The sequence below is a fragment of the Xiphophorus maculatus genome, chromosome 5 (genome assembly GCF_002775205.1).
Source record: "Xiphophorus maculatus strain JP 163 A chromosome 5, X_maculatus-5.0-male, whole genome shotgun sequence".
Taxonomy (NCBI): domain Eukaryota; kingdom Metazoa; phylum Chordata; class Actinopteri; order Cyprinodontiformes; family Poeciliidae; genus Xiphophorus; species Xiphophorus maculatus.
In genome coordinates, this window is record NC_036447.1 from 22,315,134 (window position 1) to 22,335,038 (window position 19,905).

At 38.4% G+C, this 19,905-nt stretch overlaps 1 protein-coding gene across 5 annotated transcripts in view; it reads right to left on the minus strand.

Moving 5' to 3' along the window:
- b3gntl1 (UDP-GlcNAc:betaGal beta-1,3-N-acetylglucosaminyltransferase like 1) overlaps positions 1-18,848 on the minus strand; it is a 27,355-nt gene extending 8,507 nt beyond the window's left edge. For 2 of the 5 annotated variants that reach the window (XM_005805063.3, XM_023333384.1), the window contains exons 1-12: positions 17,243-17,659; positions 16,929-17,045; positions 16,738-16,837; positions 15,844-15,908; positions 13,294-13,359; positions 12,193-12,288; positions 6,636-6,731; positions 4,758-4,882; positions 2,188-2,323; positions 2,015-2,083; positions 1,823-1,897; positions 1,092-1,211 (exon numbers count right to left, since the gene is read on the minus strand). In XM_005805063.3, coding sequence (XP_005805120.2) covers positions 1,131-1,211; positions 1,823-1,897; positions 2,015-2,083; positions 2,188-2,323; positions 4,758-4,882; positions 6,636-6,731; positions 12,193-12,288; positions 13,294-13,359; positions 15,844-15,908; positions 16,738-16,837; positions 16,929-17,045; positions 17,243-17,356 — 1,140 coding nt within the window. In that variant the 5' untranslated portion in view covers positions 17,357-17,659 and the 3' untranslated portion in view covers positions 1,092-1,130. Of the gene's footprint in view, positions 1-1,091; positions 1,212-1,822; positions 1,898-2,014; positions 2,084-2,187; positions 2,324-4,757; positions 4,883-6,635; positions 6,732-12,192; positions 12,289-13,293; positions 13,360-15,843; positions 15,909-16,737; positions 16,838-16,920; positions 17,046-17,242; positions 17,660-18,745 lie in introns of those variants that run through there. The other 3 variants (XM_023333383.1, XM_023333385.1, XM_023333386.1) reach the window with 3 other exon arrangements.
- Positions 18,849-19,905: the final 1,057 nt, after the last annotated feature.

A 19,905-nucleotide genomic window follows, 5' to 3' on the forward strand; every position in this document is an offset into this window, starting at 1 on the left:
ATTAAAAACAGAGCAATGAATTTCAATAAAAACGTAGAATTTAATTTAACTGAAAGTTATATAATATAACATAAAACTAATGCTATTGCCATGACTGCTGACTTGAGTGTTGTCCAGGATGCACTACAAAAATGTTAAGTCACTGAAGTAAATTTCTAATGATGCTGCATATTAATGGAAAGTTCAGTGGGAGGAAAAAGTGGCCCGAAAAAAATATAAATTCACAAGGAGTGAGTTTCTGCCTCATTCCTAACCACATTCGAATGAGAAACATCAGAATAATCTCATCTGGTTTAAAGGTGCTGCTCAGGTGTTCAAAGTCCAGTTTTCAAAGTAAAGTTTGCATTTAATTTGGAAATCAAGGTCACAAAGTCTGGAGGAAGAGTGGAGAGGTACAGAGCCACGTTGCTGGATGTCCAGTGTGACGTTTCCACAGTCAGTGATGGTTTGTCGCATCGTCCGCTGGATTTTATCCGCCACAAAGTATCTAACAAATCTAGCTGAACTAAATTAGAGAAACAAACTTTGTGATTAAGTTCTTAGTTATTGAGATGCACCTGTAGTTACTTCCATGAACTCTTAGAAATAATAAATTAACCTTTTCTACATGATCAACAACCTGAGTAAGTATTCTGCAGAGGCTGCTTGGTTCCTGCGCGGTTTCACGTTTCATCAAGCATCACTTCATATACCTTATGAAACCTGCTTCGCTTTTACAGTTTCACTCAGATTCCGCTTAACCAGAAAAGACAAAACGTTAAAATATGTTCCTCTAAGAAGAGGAATTTACTGTAAAATCTCCACAAAAAGAGCCAAAAGTAACAAATTTGAAACTGTGGAAAAAGAGAGAAGCAGAAAACCAGACCTGTTAACCTCGCCAAGTTAAACTATCAGGACTCGAAATTCTTTACCTTTTTACACAGTCAAAGGCCCTTTTTATTACACAATATAAATGTCTTCATTCCTCTTGCTTTTGTCCTTTAATCCAGTGCTGCTGCTTTCACTTCACCTCCCGGTTATAAACACCCTATCTCTGAGTTTGTGTTTATGTTTTCATAAATCAGTCTTCTGCATTCCTGTGTCTGTTTAACCTGCGGGGCTCCTGTGGTCTCCTGCAGCACGTTGAGCCGTCAGTTGAAATGGTAGTAATCTGTTCCTTCCTTCAGCTGCAAAGAGTTGAGGTTTTCCTCCAGGACGCCTCCTGTCATGTCCTGCGAACGCAACCACAGCAAACATGAAGCTCAGCCTAATACAAACAACAGAAGAAGGATCAAACAATGAACATGGAGTAGAGGCGAAACGTTGTGACGCTGTTTAGCAGCTTCGTTTTGTGTTGCTTCTTGTATTAAATACAACACAACAGTTTGACAAAGATATTTACGTCTTAGATCGAGTCCAGACTTCTGTGTTTTTGAGTTTGTACCTCTATTAAGTTCCATAATTGAGCAATTAGAAGACCCCTTCTAATTGGTCTTCAGATCTGAATCTAAATCTTTCTCAGTGATAAAAAGGGAAGCTTCGTGAAAAAGGCAGAAAAATCTGAATTTCAACAAAATTGTTCAGCTTTAATAATCAAACGTACATGCTTTCTTCTATGTAGCATGATTTAAAGCATGAGATGTTAGTATAAGCATCTCATGATCAAAAGATCAGGTTGTCGTCTCTTCCCATTTCCTGACAGCCTCGCCGTATGTTTGTACGTTTCACATCCTGTGCAAGGCACACGCCCTGAATCATTATGTCGTTAGGCTGGAAAACGGGCCAGAGGGACGCGCGGTCAGAAACAACAAGCATACAACACGCAAACACGATCTCGGCTCACCAGTTTAACGCAGATAATGAAGGGGCCCGTGGCCTCTTTGTAGTGCAGGACGGGGACCGTAGGCTTTGGTCTTTCCTGGAGTCATATCAACAGAAACGTCCGTAAACATTAAACAGTTTATACGTGTTGGTTAAATGTTAAGAATCAAAGACCTTGCGGATTTTTTTTTTTTTCTTTCCATGGTGATCTCACCTTGGATTCCTCATGTGTGTAGAATCGCTTCTGAATTTTTTTTTCATCCACATCGCAGAACGCTTTGACCTAAAGAAAACCAGTGAACGTCGAAGTGTGCCAAAAAAGCATCAAAAACTTTAAAAAAAAAATAAAATAAATCGATAAATGATTCGGCTAGTGTCCCACATCACCTTCTTCTGATTGATCAGGCTCAGGCTTCGGTAGAGTTTCCTCCCCTGTTTCCCGGCATTCCAGATGGTGAAGCTTTCCCACTGGCTGAGAACTCTCTCCTGCAGAAAGTCAACGCGCAGCTTCCAGATAGTCTCCCTGATTGCAGAAAAGAGAAAAGTGGTTGTAATCACTGTGCCTTTTCCAAGTTCAAACTTACATAACAACTTTGTTAGATCAATTAGTACAAATTAATTTTGTAATAAATTCATTTCTTTTTACCACTCTTTTTAAATAGTTCAGTTAGATGAAGAGCATCTATGAACACTCGTTTTGAAATCTTGCAATGTGGACGAGTGTGGATTTAGGTTTGGACCTTGAATAGCCAATTCTCATGGATGGTGATATTTTATAGTCACCATCCATATCTGAGGTTTTTGTATCAATCCTATACAAACAGACAGTGCTGAATTGACTTAAATGTTTAATTGTTTAAACACAGACATAAATGTATTGAATTGCAAATGCATTTGATAACTCTGTACCGCTATGACACTTAAATACACCAATAGCTTCACAAGCTTGGTCAAACATGTAAAAACTGACTGAACATTAATTTGTTTAGTCAGTACAATTAGGAGTATAACAGCCAAAGTAAATCAAATAATAAGGAAACTGGAACTAACAGTTTCTTTATTATTTAAATGGTTTACAAAGTGGAAATAGGAAACTTAATATAGTAGAATAAATAACACAACATGCTATGGTTCAGAACACGAAGCACAGAATTAGACTTAGCAGATCTGCCCTTATGGATCTGGCACATTGTCACCAAAACCCAATCTAGAAATGTTTTCAATATCGAGACAGATGCTGATATTAATATTGAATTGGTGCATCTCTTCTTCAGTTGTTATAAAAATGCTGTATAAATATAACTTAAAAGACATTTCACGTCACAACTGAATGCTTTGAAATTGGGTCTCTGTCTCTTTAAGAAACTCTTTCCAACCAGTCATCACAACTTTCTCCATTAAGCCTTTAACAATGTTTTTAGGAGCATTTCATAGAGAAGTAGTTCCTATGATGTGCAATTCCACCCGGCGATTGCTAATTGTTGCTACCACTAGTCTGGAGGAGCTCAGTGAAAAAGGCGGCACCGGATGAGACCGAGCGTTTATGCACCCTGAATGGCTGCCACTGGAGACTGAAGGATTTTTCAAACATAAGTGAAAGAATAAAAGCAAAACTCCACATATGTTTTTGAGGAGAGAATAACATTATAACATGATGTAAACATGTCAATTCAGTCCTTTTAAGAAGAACTAAGGAAGTACTTTGACTTGTCATCTGATGCTCTACCAATGTTTTCTGTAAATCTAAATATACCCCAATGTTATCTGATTGCTAGCATTCATACAGAACTGAAACTATAACAGCAGAAGGTGTTTACACCATAACGATGACTGACTGCGTTTATATCAGAGACTAAAAACGGTTGCTAGTTTTCAAGTGCGCTGAATCGCCACATACATGCAAAATTTGATGACAGTAGGCAGAACGAAAACTATGAAACTAGCATTTGTGCTTTTTACACCTTCGCTGAAACTGAGCAATTATCTGCACACATTCAACCGAAGTGCGTTCTCCTAATTTTTCTGCAGTGAAGCTTCTTACTGCGTGTACCAGAGGGCCTCATATGACAAACAAAACCCATCGGAGAGCCTGGGTGGTCTCGAGGTTTTCTTTGATTTGCTTTTTCTTTTCTTTGCTTTGCCATCGACTGCAAGACATGGCAGCAATATGGGAAGGATTTACTAAACACACAGCTGCCACTCGCTTTCAAAGACCAAAAATAAAAGCCTTTTATTTTAGTTACTGTCTGACATTATCCTTAAAAATAAAAAAAACTTTTCACCTCACAAGATCAGCTGCACTGTTTGGCAGACAGAAACAGGGCTACGGTTTCATTTGGCTGACTTGAGGAAGTAGTTAAGCAGTGTGTGGGACGGGGTGTCAAGAGTGGGGGGGAAGCGGAAAGCAGACATGCCTGAAATAGACCTCCCAAAAGAGACGGACGATGAAAAACACAGAGAAGGATGTGCATCAACACCAGGCAGATAAATTAGACTCGGGAAGGAAGGAAGGATATAAGGGTAGTTCATTTCAATTTTCATTTTACATTTAAAGATACGCTCGCATGCATGGACACCTGCAGGCTCCACATGGTGGAGTTCAGGCAGCTGTGAGCCTGACACACAGCATCCTAAGCACTTCTGTTCACACCAAAACACGATTTTCTATGAGCGGATGGTTAACATTCCAGGCAGAGAAGGCCAAAATTCCTGATCTGAATGCTGGGAAAGTGACTGGAATTCCAAAGACATTGTCATAAAATCTGAAAAGTCCGAAAAACATCTCATGAGTGTGTGTCAGCGGGAGTATTTGGGTTCGTGTGTGAGTGCATGCGAGAGCCCTGGGAAACTCAGGGATGGCAGTGGGCAGCTGGGTGTAGGTGGAGGATCAACACTGTGACCAAGTATGTGCGTGTGAGAGAAACTCAGTGGGAAGGAGGGGGAACGGTGAGACTGACTCGGTCACAGAATGAGTAGCAGCCGCCTCGTGGTACCGATAAACCAGCAGGCGCTGGTCCACCCTGAGCGGAGAGCCTCCCTGACGAAGGAACTGGTAGAAGAAGAGCAGATCCTCCGGGACTCCCTGGAGAGAAAACAGAGAGATTGGATCTCTGTCAGTAAAGATGCAGCATGTGCTGTCAGTAGTAAAGCCTGTTTCACTTCCAACACAACTAAAAGTGATGGAGATAATAACTTTTATGTGTTCTTCAGTCGCACACTATCACTTTCTAGCTCAATCAAGTAACTATGTTAACCTTCAGTTGCTATAAAAATGTTGTACATATTAAATATGACATAAAAGAAATACGACTTCTTAAAATTGGGACTCTGTCTCTTTAAAAACTCCTCTTCCTTCTGAAAAGTGCTCTATCTACACTGTAACAACGCCTTTACCAACGTTTCAATGAAATGTAGCTCCTATAATGAGCTCAGCTGATGCGCAGTTCCACCAGGAGTTTGCTAATTGCTGCTGACTAGTCTGAAGGAGTTGAGTTGGGAGGACTGCTCCAAAGAGGACATTCGTTCTCAAAGGTGGTGCTCAGTCCCAAGCATTTTGGTGGTGCAAGCATTTTGCAGGGCTGAATGGTTGCCACGGGTGATTGAAGGTCTGCATGAACGAATCAAAGCAACACTCAAGGTATGATTTTGATGAGGGAATAACAATATAACATGATGTAAAGCGCAAAAAAGTACATTTTACATAGTACTGCCCCTTTAATGGTGGTAAATAATTTTTGCCACCCAGCATTTGCGTCAAGACATGATGCAATAGACTTTGAACATGTATCCATGTTTAGCAATAAGCACAGTTTGTGAAACACCAACTGTGTTTTAGCGTGTAAAGACAGATGTCACTTTGTGTATTGGTGTTGCCCTCATTTTTCTCTTTTTCTATTATTAATGATCATCTGACCATATTGGGCTGAAGGTTCAAGGACTCCATATATGGTCTAAAAGTGACCTTCAGTGGATAAATAGCTAAATTACCAAGGGTCTGGTAAGGACAGACCCCTTATACTGAGAAATATTAATGCATACAGAAGAGTAGAGCTGCTGCTCCTCCACAGGTTTATTTTGCTGACAATGACTTTTGATTAGGCATAAAGTAAAAAACTGTTCTAAAAGATAAGCAAAAATTATGTTTTATTGTAATTAAGGTATTGATGAGTATTATTATTAATATAATTGTCAGTAAATTTAACAGTGTATTACTTAAATTTGTCTCTTCTTTTGTAAGTTTTCTCTAGAAATACCTTCGTTGATCCAACCAACCACAGCGAACATATGCAACACAAAGATCCCACCATCTGTAGGCAGATCTTTATATAATCACCAGTGATAAAATTATAACCAGTAATTATTGATGCCATTAACTTACATCTTCTGTCACAAATATTGTTCCAAAAGCTAAAAACCATAGTTACTATTAGATAAACAAAAACACTACAATTTTGGGATGTTTCTGTTGTTTATATCGTCATTATGAACCTTCTAAATTGCTACAATATTTGTTCTAAGCTAACTTTATCCACTCGTTTCAAGAGAATGTAATGTGTGGGTTAAAAAATGATAAAAATAACAAAAAAAAGGAAAAGCTGATCTTTATTACTATTCTGTACATTTTACTTTTTACAAAGCACCACTGAACTTGGAGCAGATCGCCGATGCCAGTGTGATTTTTGTTGTTATCTGCTTGTTCTCTTCTTCCCTTTATCTGTGTCTAATTCAGTGAATACTCACTGCTGAGAGAAAATGTAAACAACAATCCAAACATTGTTGGAAAAAAATGTGCTAAACAAATGAGCTCAAGGAATGGTGTGAGAGTTAAATCTCACCTTGCCTCCTTCGTCAAACAATCCGACTTTCATGAACAATTTCCTTGAGCAGAACCATGTTGGCATGACAACCGTGGGCCCATGGGAGGTGTATGCCTAAAACCAAATACCAGGTCCAGATATAAAACAGGCAAGTCAGATAAATACACAGAATCAGTTTCTAAAAGTAACAAAAAAAAAAAAACAGAAAACGGGGGCATTACTACATATTTTTTAGAATATTTGATAATACAAAACCTAGAACAAAAAAACAAGACAAACCAAAATCATGACAAGCAGTTAATAAAGCAACTATACGCTCTGCTACTGTGGTTGTGGAAAATACATTTCTCTGCCTCAGAGGGGTAAGATTTTTCATCAGCAATCAAGTTTATGAAACAGTTTTCTAAATTCCTGAGAAGTACAAAAACTTGGTTAAGAATAGCCGTGTCCTGGGGCGTGCTGTGGTGGCGTAGGGGATAGCGTGACCCACATTTGGAGGCCTTGAGTCCTCGTCGCATGTCTTCCTCCCTCTTCTTCTCCCTTTCCTGTCAGTCTACTTTCATATAAGGGACACTAGAGCCCACAAAAAAAACCCTGGAAGGGAGAAAAAAAAAAATAGCCGTGTCCAAACCCTATAACAGAAAATAATGAGTCATCATCCTGAAGACAGAAACTTGGTAGTAAAATTTCAATGTAAATCAGTAGTTTTCAATGTTGAGCCTTTTCATTCACATGGTCTGAAATACAACTACAGGTACATGAACCAAAGAGCTGTGCAGCCTTAGATTGTCACTAATGAGGGAATTTTATATTTTTTGGTTGACCTTTGATGACCTCTAGAAACATTTCTTTATATCTTTAAAATGATAGCGGCACAAACGAAAATTTCTGCTGCACAAACTTTTGACACCAATTTTGTCTGATTTGAAGAAGGTGGGGGGCCCAACTTCACTCAGGTGTTTTAGCATTGTTTCATTAGTTCTTGGTGCAGCGCCACCACAGGTGAGGGAGTGAACTGTTTTTTTTTTATTTTCGTTCTGTTGGGCACAGTTGCAGTGTAAAAGCAAATTCTGCTCCCCAACTGAACCGAGTCTACGAGACTATCAGGTGTGAAAACACCCTTATTCTCATTTAAGGCAGGACTTTGGCCACTGAACAGCAATCCAGTCCCTTTTTCCTCCTTACTCCAGGTAAGACGGTGGCTGAACACAAGGAATGTGACAGCAGTAGGCCATGTTCTGGCCACCATATTAAGCCATTGACTCTGGCTTCAGTGTGCACCTTTTGAGTCTCCCTGAAAGCTTTTTGGGACATGTTCATGGCTGTGTTTAATTTCATGGGAAGTGACAAACTTTGAGATCTAGTCACTTGGGATAAAACTCTCCTCTTCTATCTGAATCAGTTAGCATACAAGTTAGCGCAAGATGTGAACAGGGTGTAAACATCTAGGAAGTCAGTCACATACAGAAGTAGCTTACTCAAAGTAGTGAAACTCACATTGCACTGCTGGTTTAAATGTTCAAACCAGACTGATTTTCATGGTCCAGGAGTGTTTCAGAGTCAACATAAAGTCCAATGGAGTTATTAGGAGACACTAACCAAAAGCTTCACAGAGGGGAAGAAAAACACTTCTACTCTAATCCTGAAAGCAAACCAGATGCATAAGCCTGTTAAAATGAGCAACAAATTAACTAATTGCATAATAACTTAAAACGAGTGCAATAATTTTAATTCAGACAACATCTTTTAAATAGATGCTCCCCTTCAGTGTCGTTGAAAAGCCGGCACTTTGAGAAACATTTGACAACCAGTCTCTTATTGTTTTGGTTGTTTTATTTATTATTTAAAATGCTTTTCAGTTCCAGTGTTTTTTTCCCCCCATCTTTGAGTTGGTATATACTTGCATTAAAAAGCTTTTATTATTATCATTATTATTATTATATTTGAAAGTGGTCTCAAAATAAAAACATTATTGTTTATCGTATTACTTTTTGTAACAATATATTGTCCAGTAAAAGTTTTTTTATCATGGCAGGCCTACATATGCATACATGTTCTCTTCCAGCACAGAAGGAAAAACATTCAGAATCCCCTCCTCACAGATGATCTCTGACTCATTTGTGTTTTTGCTTCTCCTCTTTTCTCTCAAACTCCTTAATGCAACACAACCTCAGTACTTTTTCTGCTTTAAAAGATGAAGCCCCCCTGACAGTCCACCTTCCCTCCACTCGCCTCGTCTTGTTTAGCCTTTCCTCTTTGTTTGGTAACAGTTTCTACCTTATGGACCTGAAGGTCATCCGATCCACCTCTGCCTCTGACCGCATCACTACATTTCACACAGCGTGCCTGTAAATGCACGTGCGTAGGCACACATTTTCACAATAGAATGAACTACTACGCCCTGCCAGAAATGTTTCACAGATGTAGAAAATTGTGCCAAACATCTGGTTTCAGCCAGCTACAACAGCTGGACTGAATCTTATCTGGGAAGTGTGTGTATGTGTCCATCTCCGTGCGTCTTTTTGCCTGCCTGTTGTAATATTGCAACATTTTGAACATGTAAGCTGTGGCCAAATAATGAATAAGAGGAATAAGAATGAGTTCTGGGAAAACAGCAGGCGCAGTAGGAGGCTGACTGTGACTAATCAGAGGGTAGGGGCGCTTTTGAGTCATCATACAGTACAGACCAAAAGTTTGGACACACCTTCTAATTCAATGGGTTTTCTTTATTTTCATGACTATTTATAAGGCAAGAAATCCCACTTATTAACCTGACAGGGCAGGTTGACCTATGAAGTGAAAACCATTTCAGGTGACGACCTCTTGAAGCTCATCAAGAAAATGCAGAGTGTGTGCAAAGCAGTAATCACAGCAAAAGGTTGCTACTTTGAAGAAACTAGAATATAAGGGGTATTTTCAGTTGTTTTACACTTTTTTGTTTAGTGCATATTTCCACATGTGTTATTCATAGTTTTGATGCCTTCAGTGTGAATCTACAATGTCAATAGTCATGAAAATAAAGGAAACTCATTGAATTAAAAGGTGTGTCCAAACTTTTGGTCTGTACTATATATGAAGTTAAATATGGGGAGCAGCACTAGATTATGTGGTTTAATTTACGAAGCTCTTTCTGTTTATACACAAATTATACCCAAAGTAAAAGTAAAATCGGGTAGTCTAAGGCAGGGGAAAGAAAAGGAGTGGCTCACCACCTTCAGAACCAGTGCATGATCTCACTCTCATGCTCCATGAAACCTAATATCATACAAATATCCTGGAATGTCTGCTGAGTGCTTATGCAGACGGTAACAATGTGCATGCATGTTACAGAAAGTGAGTCCAGGTTGTTCTGTATCCTTGGCAATGGTGTGTTTTGCTAAATCAGAACTGGCAAGCTCTCCTTTCAATATAAATAGAAATACTTCCCCACCATATCACCAGTTCCCAGAAAATGTGTGAAAGACTCGAGCAAATCAAAAGTATTTACTAAAAACCTGAATTCAAAAGATGTTCACTCTTTTCAGATATTGGACGAGCCTAGATTGTGAAAGATAAAAACAAATGTTGAAAAAAATTAAGATTGTAAGATAATCTATTAGGCACATGCTATGCAGTCTGGCTCTTTGCTGTTGATTTCATGCATTTCAGTTTCCTCCTTTTCCGGGATAAAATGGTAACTTGTTTTAATATTAGTAGTCCAGTATTAGTATTGTTAACCTACAATAAGAAACTTGAAATGTTTAAAATGTGTTTAGTGTCCACACTTTGAAAAAACAAAAATAGTTTCTCAAACCGTCTTTCTAACACACTGTCTGAAATCCATCGGCAGTGAACGAAAGGCAGGGTTACTAAACTACCAAACAGCATCATGTAGCTAAACTTCAAATTATCAACTGCAGAAGAAAGTTTCCTTTGAAGATATTTTGTGCTCACAGCGTGAAAATGGAAGATACTTGAGCAGCCCTCTCTTCCAGCTAGCTGCCTAGCCTAGCGGCTAATGCTAACATTTTGCTAGATGCTTGTGCTCTTCAGAATGCTCTGGTTTGTCTGTTCCACTTCAGATGAACTAAAATATCAACATTGTAATGTAGAGTCTGATTACACACAGTCAAAACAATTACACCAAGCTTTCTGTCTATAGACTTAATTAGACAAATGAAAGTATCCAATCTGCTCACAAAAACACAACCTTTGAATACTGGGTACATTTTGTGCTCAAGCTGCAGGCTGTTATTTATCCCTGACAGATCTAATTTAATACAGACACATTCTGAATATGATGAAATGATGGAAAATATCACAACTATTATGATCATTAATAATGGTAGCACTGATGCTGACCTTAAAATTGATAACGATGCCACGTTTCGACAAGGTTTTTTTAAGTGCTCCAGTCCGTTGGGCCCACTGACACTTCTGATAGTTTACTTAATTTTACATGGTTCTGTCAAACAGCTTATTCACATAAGCACAGGAATTGTTCCCTTTTCAAACATCTCTGACTACAAATTACCAACATTAGTTTTCCTTTTAAATATAGAAACATAAAATCCTTAAAACCTAATGTTAAATGTCTGCCAGACTGTTGGTTTTTCACCCCCACCGTTTGTGCAAACCTTTTAGGATTTTTATGAAAATACATCCTGTTTTTATACATTTACAGGGTCTCTGTCAATTCATTGTGGATGTCGTGTTTTCCCCCCGTCCTCAAAAGGGGGCACCGTAACACCTAATTATTTAGGTTTTGAAAATATGACTGCGACGTATTTTTGTAGACCACCTACAATTGTATTTTCTTACCACAAGTGAAGTGCCAGTAGCCATTGACCAAGCAACACTGCATTTAGATATCATAAATAAACGTATTGATAAATGCGATAAAAGTCTGAAATACATAAACAAAATGGTAATCATTACGCAAAAGAGTAATGTAATGTACCACATTATATCATTAGCGAAGGTAATAGTAAACCTTATGTGCATGTTTTTTTTTATTTATAAAGTATATTTTGAATAAAAAAAACTGAAACAGTCTACTTCAGGCCTTAAAAACGGGAACATACATAATTGTGCAAATTAATTGAAATAAGGTTAATTTCCAGGCCTTGCAAAACCCCAAACAACAATAGATAAATTTGTTACATTTCTTATTTTTGATTATATTAATCTATTTACAGTAGATCTTCAAGGTATGTTGTAGTGTTAGTCTAAAGCTAGCTGTACAGTCCAAAAAGTGTTGGATGTCTGCTGCAGGATCAGTTGGAGCAGAAAGTCTCCACAGAAAGAAACACAATTTCTTTGCCAGTAAAATAATTTTTTCCACTGCCAACAGCTTCCGTCAACATCCCCCCCTCTCGGTTGGCAGTGTGACCCGTTTCCCCTGCTGAAGCTTTGATGGGCTCTGAGGGCAGCAGTGACACTGCCTCCGCCCTCCGCTCCTCTGCCACGTTTCCGTACAAACTGTGAGCAACACGTATGTATCCTGTTTCTATCCGACCTAGTAGCTGCCTGACATGCGACCTCTCACCCGTGCATGAAACACAAGCACTGAAACAGACGAGCTGCGTTTGTTTACCTGAGTGAGGAGCTGATCCTGAGCCAGTGAGTTGATCCAGCGAGCGTATCGCTCCGTAGATCCCTCCGGCAGCCGCTGGACTCTACAGCCAATCAGCTATTATGAAAACACACATGCACACCATCATACGAGCAATGAAAATGTTTGCTTTGACAGCGTGTCTGGCGTATGTTTAACTGCACAGGAAAGCAAAACATGGTGTGCTGGACTTGAAATTGTGAGAAACTTCTTTTTTTTCCATACACTTTTTTTTTTCACATAAGAAATTGATGCTTAAACAGTGACCAGAATAAAAACCATTGTTGTTAGTTTCCGTTTTGATGGAAACCAAGGATAAAAAAGCAGTAAAGAAGACATTTGAACAAGAGTGAGTCGAGATAAATTAAATTGAAGGATAAATATATAGTATTAATTAAAAGCAGATATTTTTATACACTGTTTGTTATATTGTTTGACAATAGATCACAGATGCACAGACCTCCATACACTACCCACCAAAAGCACATCAATATGTGGCAGGAGGAAGCTGGAATTGAACTCACAACGTTCGGATTGCAAGACAACTACACTAAATAACACTGTCTTTAAATAAAATAAAATAAAATATAATACAACTCTTTACATTTTTTCTTTTGATGCAAATAATTCTGGTACAGAAATATTTTATCTGATGTCAGATTGAAAAATAAAAGATAATTTATCTTCTCCAACCACATGCAAATCTGTTCTCAACTGTATGTTTTTGACAGAGCTTAAAAATTACAGTGAGCCACAAAGGTCAGGGTGTTTGTACAGGGGAGCAGGCCTGCTGTCTCCATGCCGTCTCAGTCATTTCCCTCACACACACAACCTTTGACCTCTGACCTGGCATGTCAAAGAAAGCGTCAACACCGGATACTCTCACTGTTCCACGTGCCAGCTGCCCATATGCGCACCCACGGAAACATGCGGCCCAATGAAGATTTCTTCTTTTATTTCAACAAATTGAGAGAAAAGGAAAGAGCCGAGGAGAAGTGAAAAGAAAGAAGGGAAGTACGGCTGAGCAAAGTTGAAAAAAGAGAAGGAAGTGACTAAGCAATGACAGTAAAAAAAAAAACTTACAGAGTTTGGATGGAGGATAGATGTTTCATACTGCAAACGGACTCTCTGGGGCAACATAATGTCATCCTAGGGCAGAAAAAAATAACTGTAAAATAAAATAAAAACACATAACCAAAGTAAACATTCATCAACGCTCAGTATCACTTCATTGGATAAAAAATATATATTCAAACCATGTTTCAAAGACTTTCTAGAATGAAACAGGTTACCAAAATTGAAAGTATAAGCTGAACATGTATTGTGTGTAAAGTGAGTCTAACACTTCAAAACAGAAACACAGAGAAAGGCATTGAGAGAGCAAGAGACAATGTGAGAAGTCACACTTTCTCAAATATAAATTGCTCTGCTGTTGCAAGCTTTTCCACTCTGTAAACACTGTGAAACAGTCTGTTATGATCAGTCATTCTCTGATTCTCATCATCATGAAATGCAAACAATCTTCAAACTCAGGCTGTTGACAGGCCATTCAAGAACACCCGCCATCTGCATTGGCACAGATATTATTCTGGTATCCATCGATGTTGCACACATACAAAATGGCACTGATGGATTCCGTCCCGGGGGAAAAATAGTGCAACGTTGCTGCTTTCACAGGATGTAAATGAAAAAGATAGTAAGCATGGGCTGGTACTTAGATGTCAGAAGTCAGTGACATGGTATTTTCGTGACACAGTTTATCTTTTAGCAACAGCAAGGTATAACATATAGTGGAGGGGAACTTTTCCTCGATTCAATAAACACGTAAAAAACAGTCTGATACAGTTACGGTAAATCAAATGTTAGTGCAATCACAATATATATCCACTTCCGCACTGCAAAGGTCAGAACGTTCAATGATAAGAAAGACTGACAAAACCTCAATAACTCCACCTCAGTTAGCATGCTACATGCTAATAATAAACATCACAAGGTCCAAAGTGGATATGTGATTACCATGTTGGGTGAAAACCAAACGAAGTATTTCAGGATAAACTACCATGCCTGTTAGCTTGTAAAACTACTACTAACAGGCATGATGTCAAAGATGTAATAATTTGAGTTTGTTTTCCAGCAAAGAAAAAACCAGGCAACTTGTAGCCATTCGATCACAAACTCTACTTCATACAAAAACATTTGAGAAATTTGGGGTGTCAACATGACAACACACAAGCAAATCGACGACAGAATGTCTGAAAAATGTAAGAATCGAGGTGTTGTTTCAGTCTAGTCAAAATCCAGACTTTAACCTGTGGCGGGACCTTAGGAGATCTGTGTCTGCATACCTCAACGTACAGAAGAAATGTTGCAAATAAGGATGAGACAAAAATTCCTCCCAAACGATGCGAGGCTGATAAGGTCACACAAAAGTTATTGCTGCTAAATGTGGTTCAATAACAGATTGAATCTCGGGTTGCACTTAGGTTTTCCCATGACCGTTACCGAGATTATCACAAAGATTGTCTTTTAAATTTTTTCCTAAGAACAAGCCAGGATGATCTCTGTCATGTTTGGCACATGAAACCTGACATCTGTTTGTTTTTTTTACTGTTAAAATCTTTTCTGAACAGAGAACATGTGTTCACAGTCTATCTAAACAGTCTAAAGTAAAAAAAACTTTAACGAAGCTCACAGGGCAGCTTGTTGGGATAGACTTAGCTTAATACCTACGCTTGCTCAATCAAACTGACTAAATAATTATCATATTGTAAAGATGAGGGAGGAAAAATGAAAGCAAAGGATGAGTTAAAAGATTAAAACTAAAGTTAAGGTTTAAAAGGACAGGAAGTAAAGACATAAATAGAATAACTGCTACAAATAAATCATGCCAGATAGGTAGAGGATTAAAACGTAAACTAAGGCTTTTTACTTGCTGCTTGGACCTTCAAGTTTTCCTTTTTAGTATTTTAAAGTGAGGTTCTGTTTGGAAGTTATCACCAGGAGATAGCAAACATCTTTATGTAGTTGAAACAAAGATTCCTTTCACAGCTGCTGACTAGTCAGAGCGGGGCCAAGACAAAAAGTCTGCCACGTTAAAACAACTGCAATCTCAAACCTCCCACTGCAGTTCATGTGAATGCAATCTGTTAAACCTTCAATACATTGTCACATTTGCCTTGTGTTGCATTATTACACACAGGCCTTTGTGTTTTGCACAGAAGACAGGTCAGTGTCTGTGAAAATGACCTTTCCTTTCAAAACACATGTAACAAAAAAAGACAGAGTAACAATCTGTTTCAAAAGTAAAGCAGTACTAAAACCAAAAACCGTGTTGTGGTTTAAGTGACTGCAGTTATAATGACCTTCACAGTATCATACTCTTCTATCAATACGTACTTTAGGCAGATAAGCTTTTAGATATGTAACCACAGAAAAATGTACCAAGAAACAGAGTATTTCACACATGAACCTATCGTGGGATGCCAATACTTTCACTTTTATAAAGTTTGTGTTATAACAGGTCTGCTAAACCTGAAGAGGACAGCTGAAAGTTGTGTTTTTGTATATTTAAATAAAATAATCAGTCCTTATTATTTTGGCGTTTCATTAAAAGAACATCTGAAGCACACCTACCGCATCCTGAAAGCACAAGTACCGTCCACTACTCTGAGTCACTGCCTTATTTTTTGCAAATCCCACTGGAAGACAAAATAACACAGCATGTTTCTGTGTATGGATCCACCATAAAACAAGCATAAAACAAAACTACAATTATTACTTTAAAAAAAAAAAGAAACTTAAATTGCAAAAAAAAGAAAAACGCCAATAGAATACAAAGACATGTAGTTAATCATAAAATTATTTATTCACCAGGCAAATTTAGATTAAGAGTGATCTGCTCATTTTATCAACCTTACTGAAAATAATGTGAACAGTTCTGGAGTGATCCAGATATACTCTCTGAGAGCACTGAATGGTTGACAAAGTGCTTCACTGCAAAAACACTAAATCTTACCAAGTATTTTTTTTCTAGTTTCTAGTGAAAATATCTTAGTACTCTTGAAATAAAACAAACATGACTTACAAGTAACATTTCAGGAGCCAATAATTCCTTAGTATTGATGAAAAAATACCCATTCCAGTCACAGATTATTTCACTTATAACAAGGGAAAATGTCTTGTCATAAATAATCTGCCAATGGAACTAGAACTTTTTAATCAAGATTAAGGAGTTATTGACTTAAAACAAGCTCCTATATCTTGCTGAAAAGTCATTTTTAGTCAATTTTGTCTAATTTAAAGTGCACCAAGATATCTCTAAACGCCAGAAACCCTAGCCAGCTTCAGAACAGAACAGATTAGGTTTCCAGCATCAGTTACTATGGTAACAGACCTAGATGAGATGCAAACCATCTGGTATGATAGTGAAAATCCAAAACTGAACCTGAAGGAAGCTCTAAGCCTTTTATCCTATAAAACTGTGAGTCTATCAGCTCAAACACACAATCGACGGGTAGTTAAGCTGACCTCCTCCAGGTTGGGAAGAACCGTGACCAGAGATCACCACTGAGATTCCCCGATCCTCCATCCTCTCCCTCCAGCCCTCCAGCACTTTCCTGGAGTCATCCTGAGCAACATGCACATGGATAAATAATATGTCATCGGCTTCACATTACAACTTCAGATGCACGAACAAGAAAAAGAACAAACCACCATACTGTGCTTGCATCATCAAACACGGAGAGCTCCATGGAGCCGGTGAAGTCTTGGTGCATTATGGCCTGCAGACACTCCTCCAGCCAAGATGATGCGTTGTGCACCGGCATGATGATACTCTGCAGGAGAGAGGAAATGGAGAAAGTTCTGACTTACTGCAAATGCTTGATGCTATGGCAACCAGAGAAAAACAGCAACAAGGGGCATGAGTATGAATGAAATAAGAGGGTGTTAAGTCAGAGTGTTTGTAAATGTTGTCAAAACGGGCTCAAAAACGTTTGCTTTTTCATTTATTTTAATGCCGTCCATCACCCACCACATCCGCCGTCTTCCTCCTCTCCGCCTCTGGCTGCTCTCCTCCTCCGTTTTCTCTCACTTCTCCTTCCTCTTCCTCCGCCGTCCGGAGCCGCTTTGCTGGATTCGGGTCCATCCCTAACGCCGCTGCCGCAAGTCTCCACTACCAGCGCCGCTTCCAGTGGTCGCCTAGCTTCACCTTAGCTGCTTGAATCTGGTATGAAGTACAGGCTACTTACGGTCAAGGAGTCAGCCATGAGGCTAACACGTGAATAATACTGTCATTAAGCCGCAATTTTGTAACAGCTAGCAATGTTACATGTATTTATACCAGAAAACTGCATTAATAAAACCTGCTCTGGAGGTTTTAGTGATAGTTATTAGGGCATTTTTCAACGCGGAAAGCTTCAAATTGAACTGAGCAGTGTGAAACGTAGCAACTTCCGCATACAGTGAATTCAGGACGCTGATTGGCTGTTACAAAACACGGACAGACACTGGATTGGTTCTTTTCGCTGCCAGTTTTCTGAAAGGGTGACGTTTACGTTACCGTTCTAACTTTTCTTTTGAATAATGATTTCTGCATTAGGGCCGTTTTTATTATTAAACCCTGTTTTAAACCTTGTACTAAATTAAAACTATGTTTTAATATCAGTAGGATTGATGAAGTTACAGGACTTTGGGAATTGTGTCTTTTATACACAGATATATTTTTATATTCAGTTTTATTTCTAACAGATACATCAATAAGAGTGTTTTTGATGAGTTGTGTAAAACCTTTCATCTGTTTATATAAATACAAAGTTATATAGCTACAAAATATATCGTCAGTATAATATCAAATATATCAAAGCACACTTTAAATATATAGAAGTTAGTTGTATTTGTCTTCAGATTTTAATTACACTTTTGTTTTTCCTTCATAAGGATAAAAACAATAATGAAAAGCAGAATAGGAATATTTAATATTTACATAGGGGCTGCGCTTTCTAGCAGTGGTTACCAATAACCACATAATCCCATTCTTACGTGGAACTGCAGGTTGCAGCTAAGAACCAACGTTGGACAGATATTGAGTAAATGCTGTAGTTCATTTCCCCAGCAGATTAATCATTCCCACATTGCAGCAGCAGCGCCTTCCTCGGGCCTACAGTAGCTTTAATTTATCAGGCTGAAAGCTTCTTGAATTGGCTGACCACCCCCACCGCAGGCCAGAAACAACAGCTCCAAGGGGGCGATGATGATTAATTAAAACCAGAAGATATTTGGCTCTTTTCTGCAGATGCATTGGCAGATTAAGACAAGTCTAACAGAGCCGTAAGAGGTTGTTTACGTTTCTGCATTTGTGCCAAAGTGTGAAACCGTTACTTCTGTCATCCTTGCTGCAAACTAATTTCTCTCACTGACTTGTTGACTTCTGAAACATGAGACTTGCAGTGCGTACTGCACCGGTGCTGTGAAGCAAACCGGTTATTAATTTCTGACAAATAGAGATGGATAGCTGCAGACAGTCACACATAATTACCTTTCATACGATTGTATTTCTCAGATGTTTCCATTTTAGAAGTTCAGCCTGAGGTTACTGCTGATGTGGAACTTTTTGTTCTGCAGGTTCACATTGTCTCTTATCCTTCTACGGAAACTTTTGCAATAGAAAATAGTTCTATTGTAGGGGAGTTTTTACTCCCCTACAAAAAAAAAAAATTCCCACAATAACTCACCACTGCCTGTTTATGCTCCCCCTCTTCCACAAAATCAAGACCACATGGCAAAGTTGCATATCAAATGTTCGCAGCAGTTGATTTACTGTATCTGGAGGTGGAGGCTGCAGCTGCTTAGGTCTGTGATCAGATGGCAAGTGACAAAAATGCAAACTTCAATGCAAGAAAAAAAACAAAAAACAAGGCCAGAATTCACACATGGGATATTTTTTGCTGCAAAGGCAGCAGTGTTAACCACAGCTCAATTGATCGTCATTATTTCTTAGAAATGTATTATGCAACATATATTTGAGTGTTTATTGAAGTGTGATCCCTGTTAATCTCATCCTCAGACATTAAAAGTTCCCACTCTTTGACTAACAGTCAGGTGCATATTGAGTATTTAGAGTAAGGTCATTTGTCAGTAAGGGGCTGGTTTAAAAAAAAGTGACTCTGTGTTCAAACAGTTGCATAGTAAAGACATGCTGCCATCTAGTGGTTATTTAGAATATACAACGTAAGCCCTATTTTTGATTAATTTGCAGGACAAATAGCATTCAAAGCTTCGTCATCGGGTTCAATTTTACTGATTGGTTACATTAAAAAAGCTATTACTGTACAGGGTTGTGTCTATGAAACTTTTAGAATAATGTTTGTCATAGAAAACCGTGCATAGACACTTTCAGTTTCTATTCCCTTTCTGCAGCTAAGCATGTCCTACAGGGTCACAGTTCAAGTTCCTTTCATTGTTTATGCCAAGATCGTTGATGCTTAGCTCTCAAATGCTAAGCATCATAAATATATATTTTATGTTTTTTGAAAATTGAAAACAATGGCTATGTTAGGGGAATCGGTGTAAACGGGGCCTACTACACATGATGCATCAGACGTCTGTTGAGAAAAGTGTTGAAAACAGTCAAAACTCTCCCTTCCACTTCACCAACTCTGTTGTTCAATCACATAAAAGCCTAAAAAAAAAACCTTT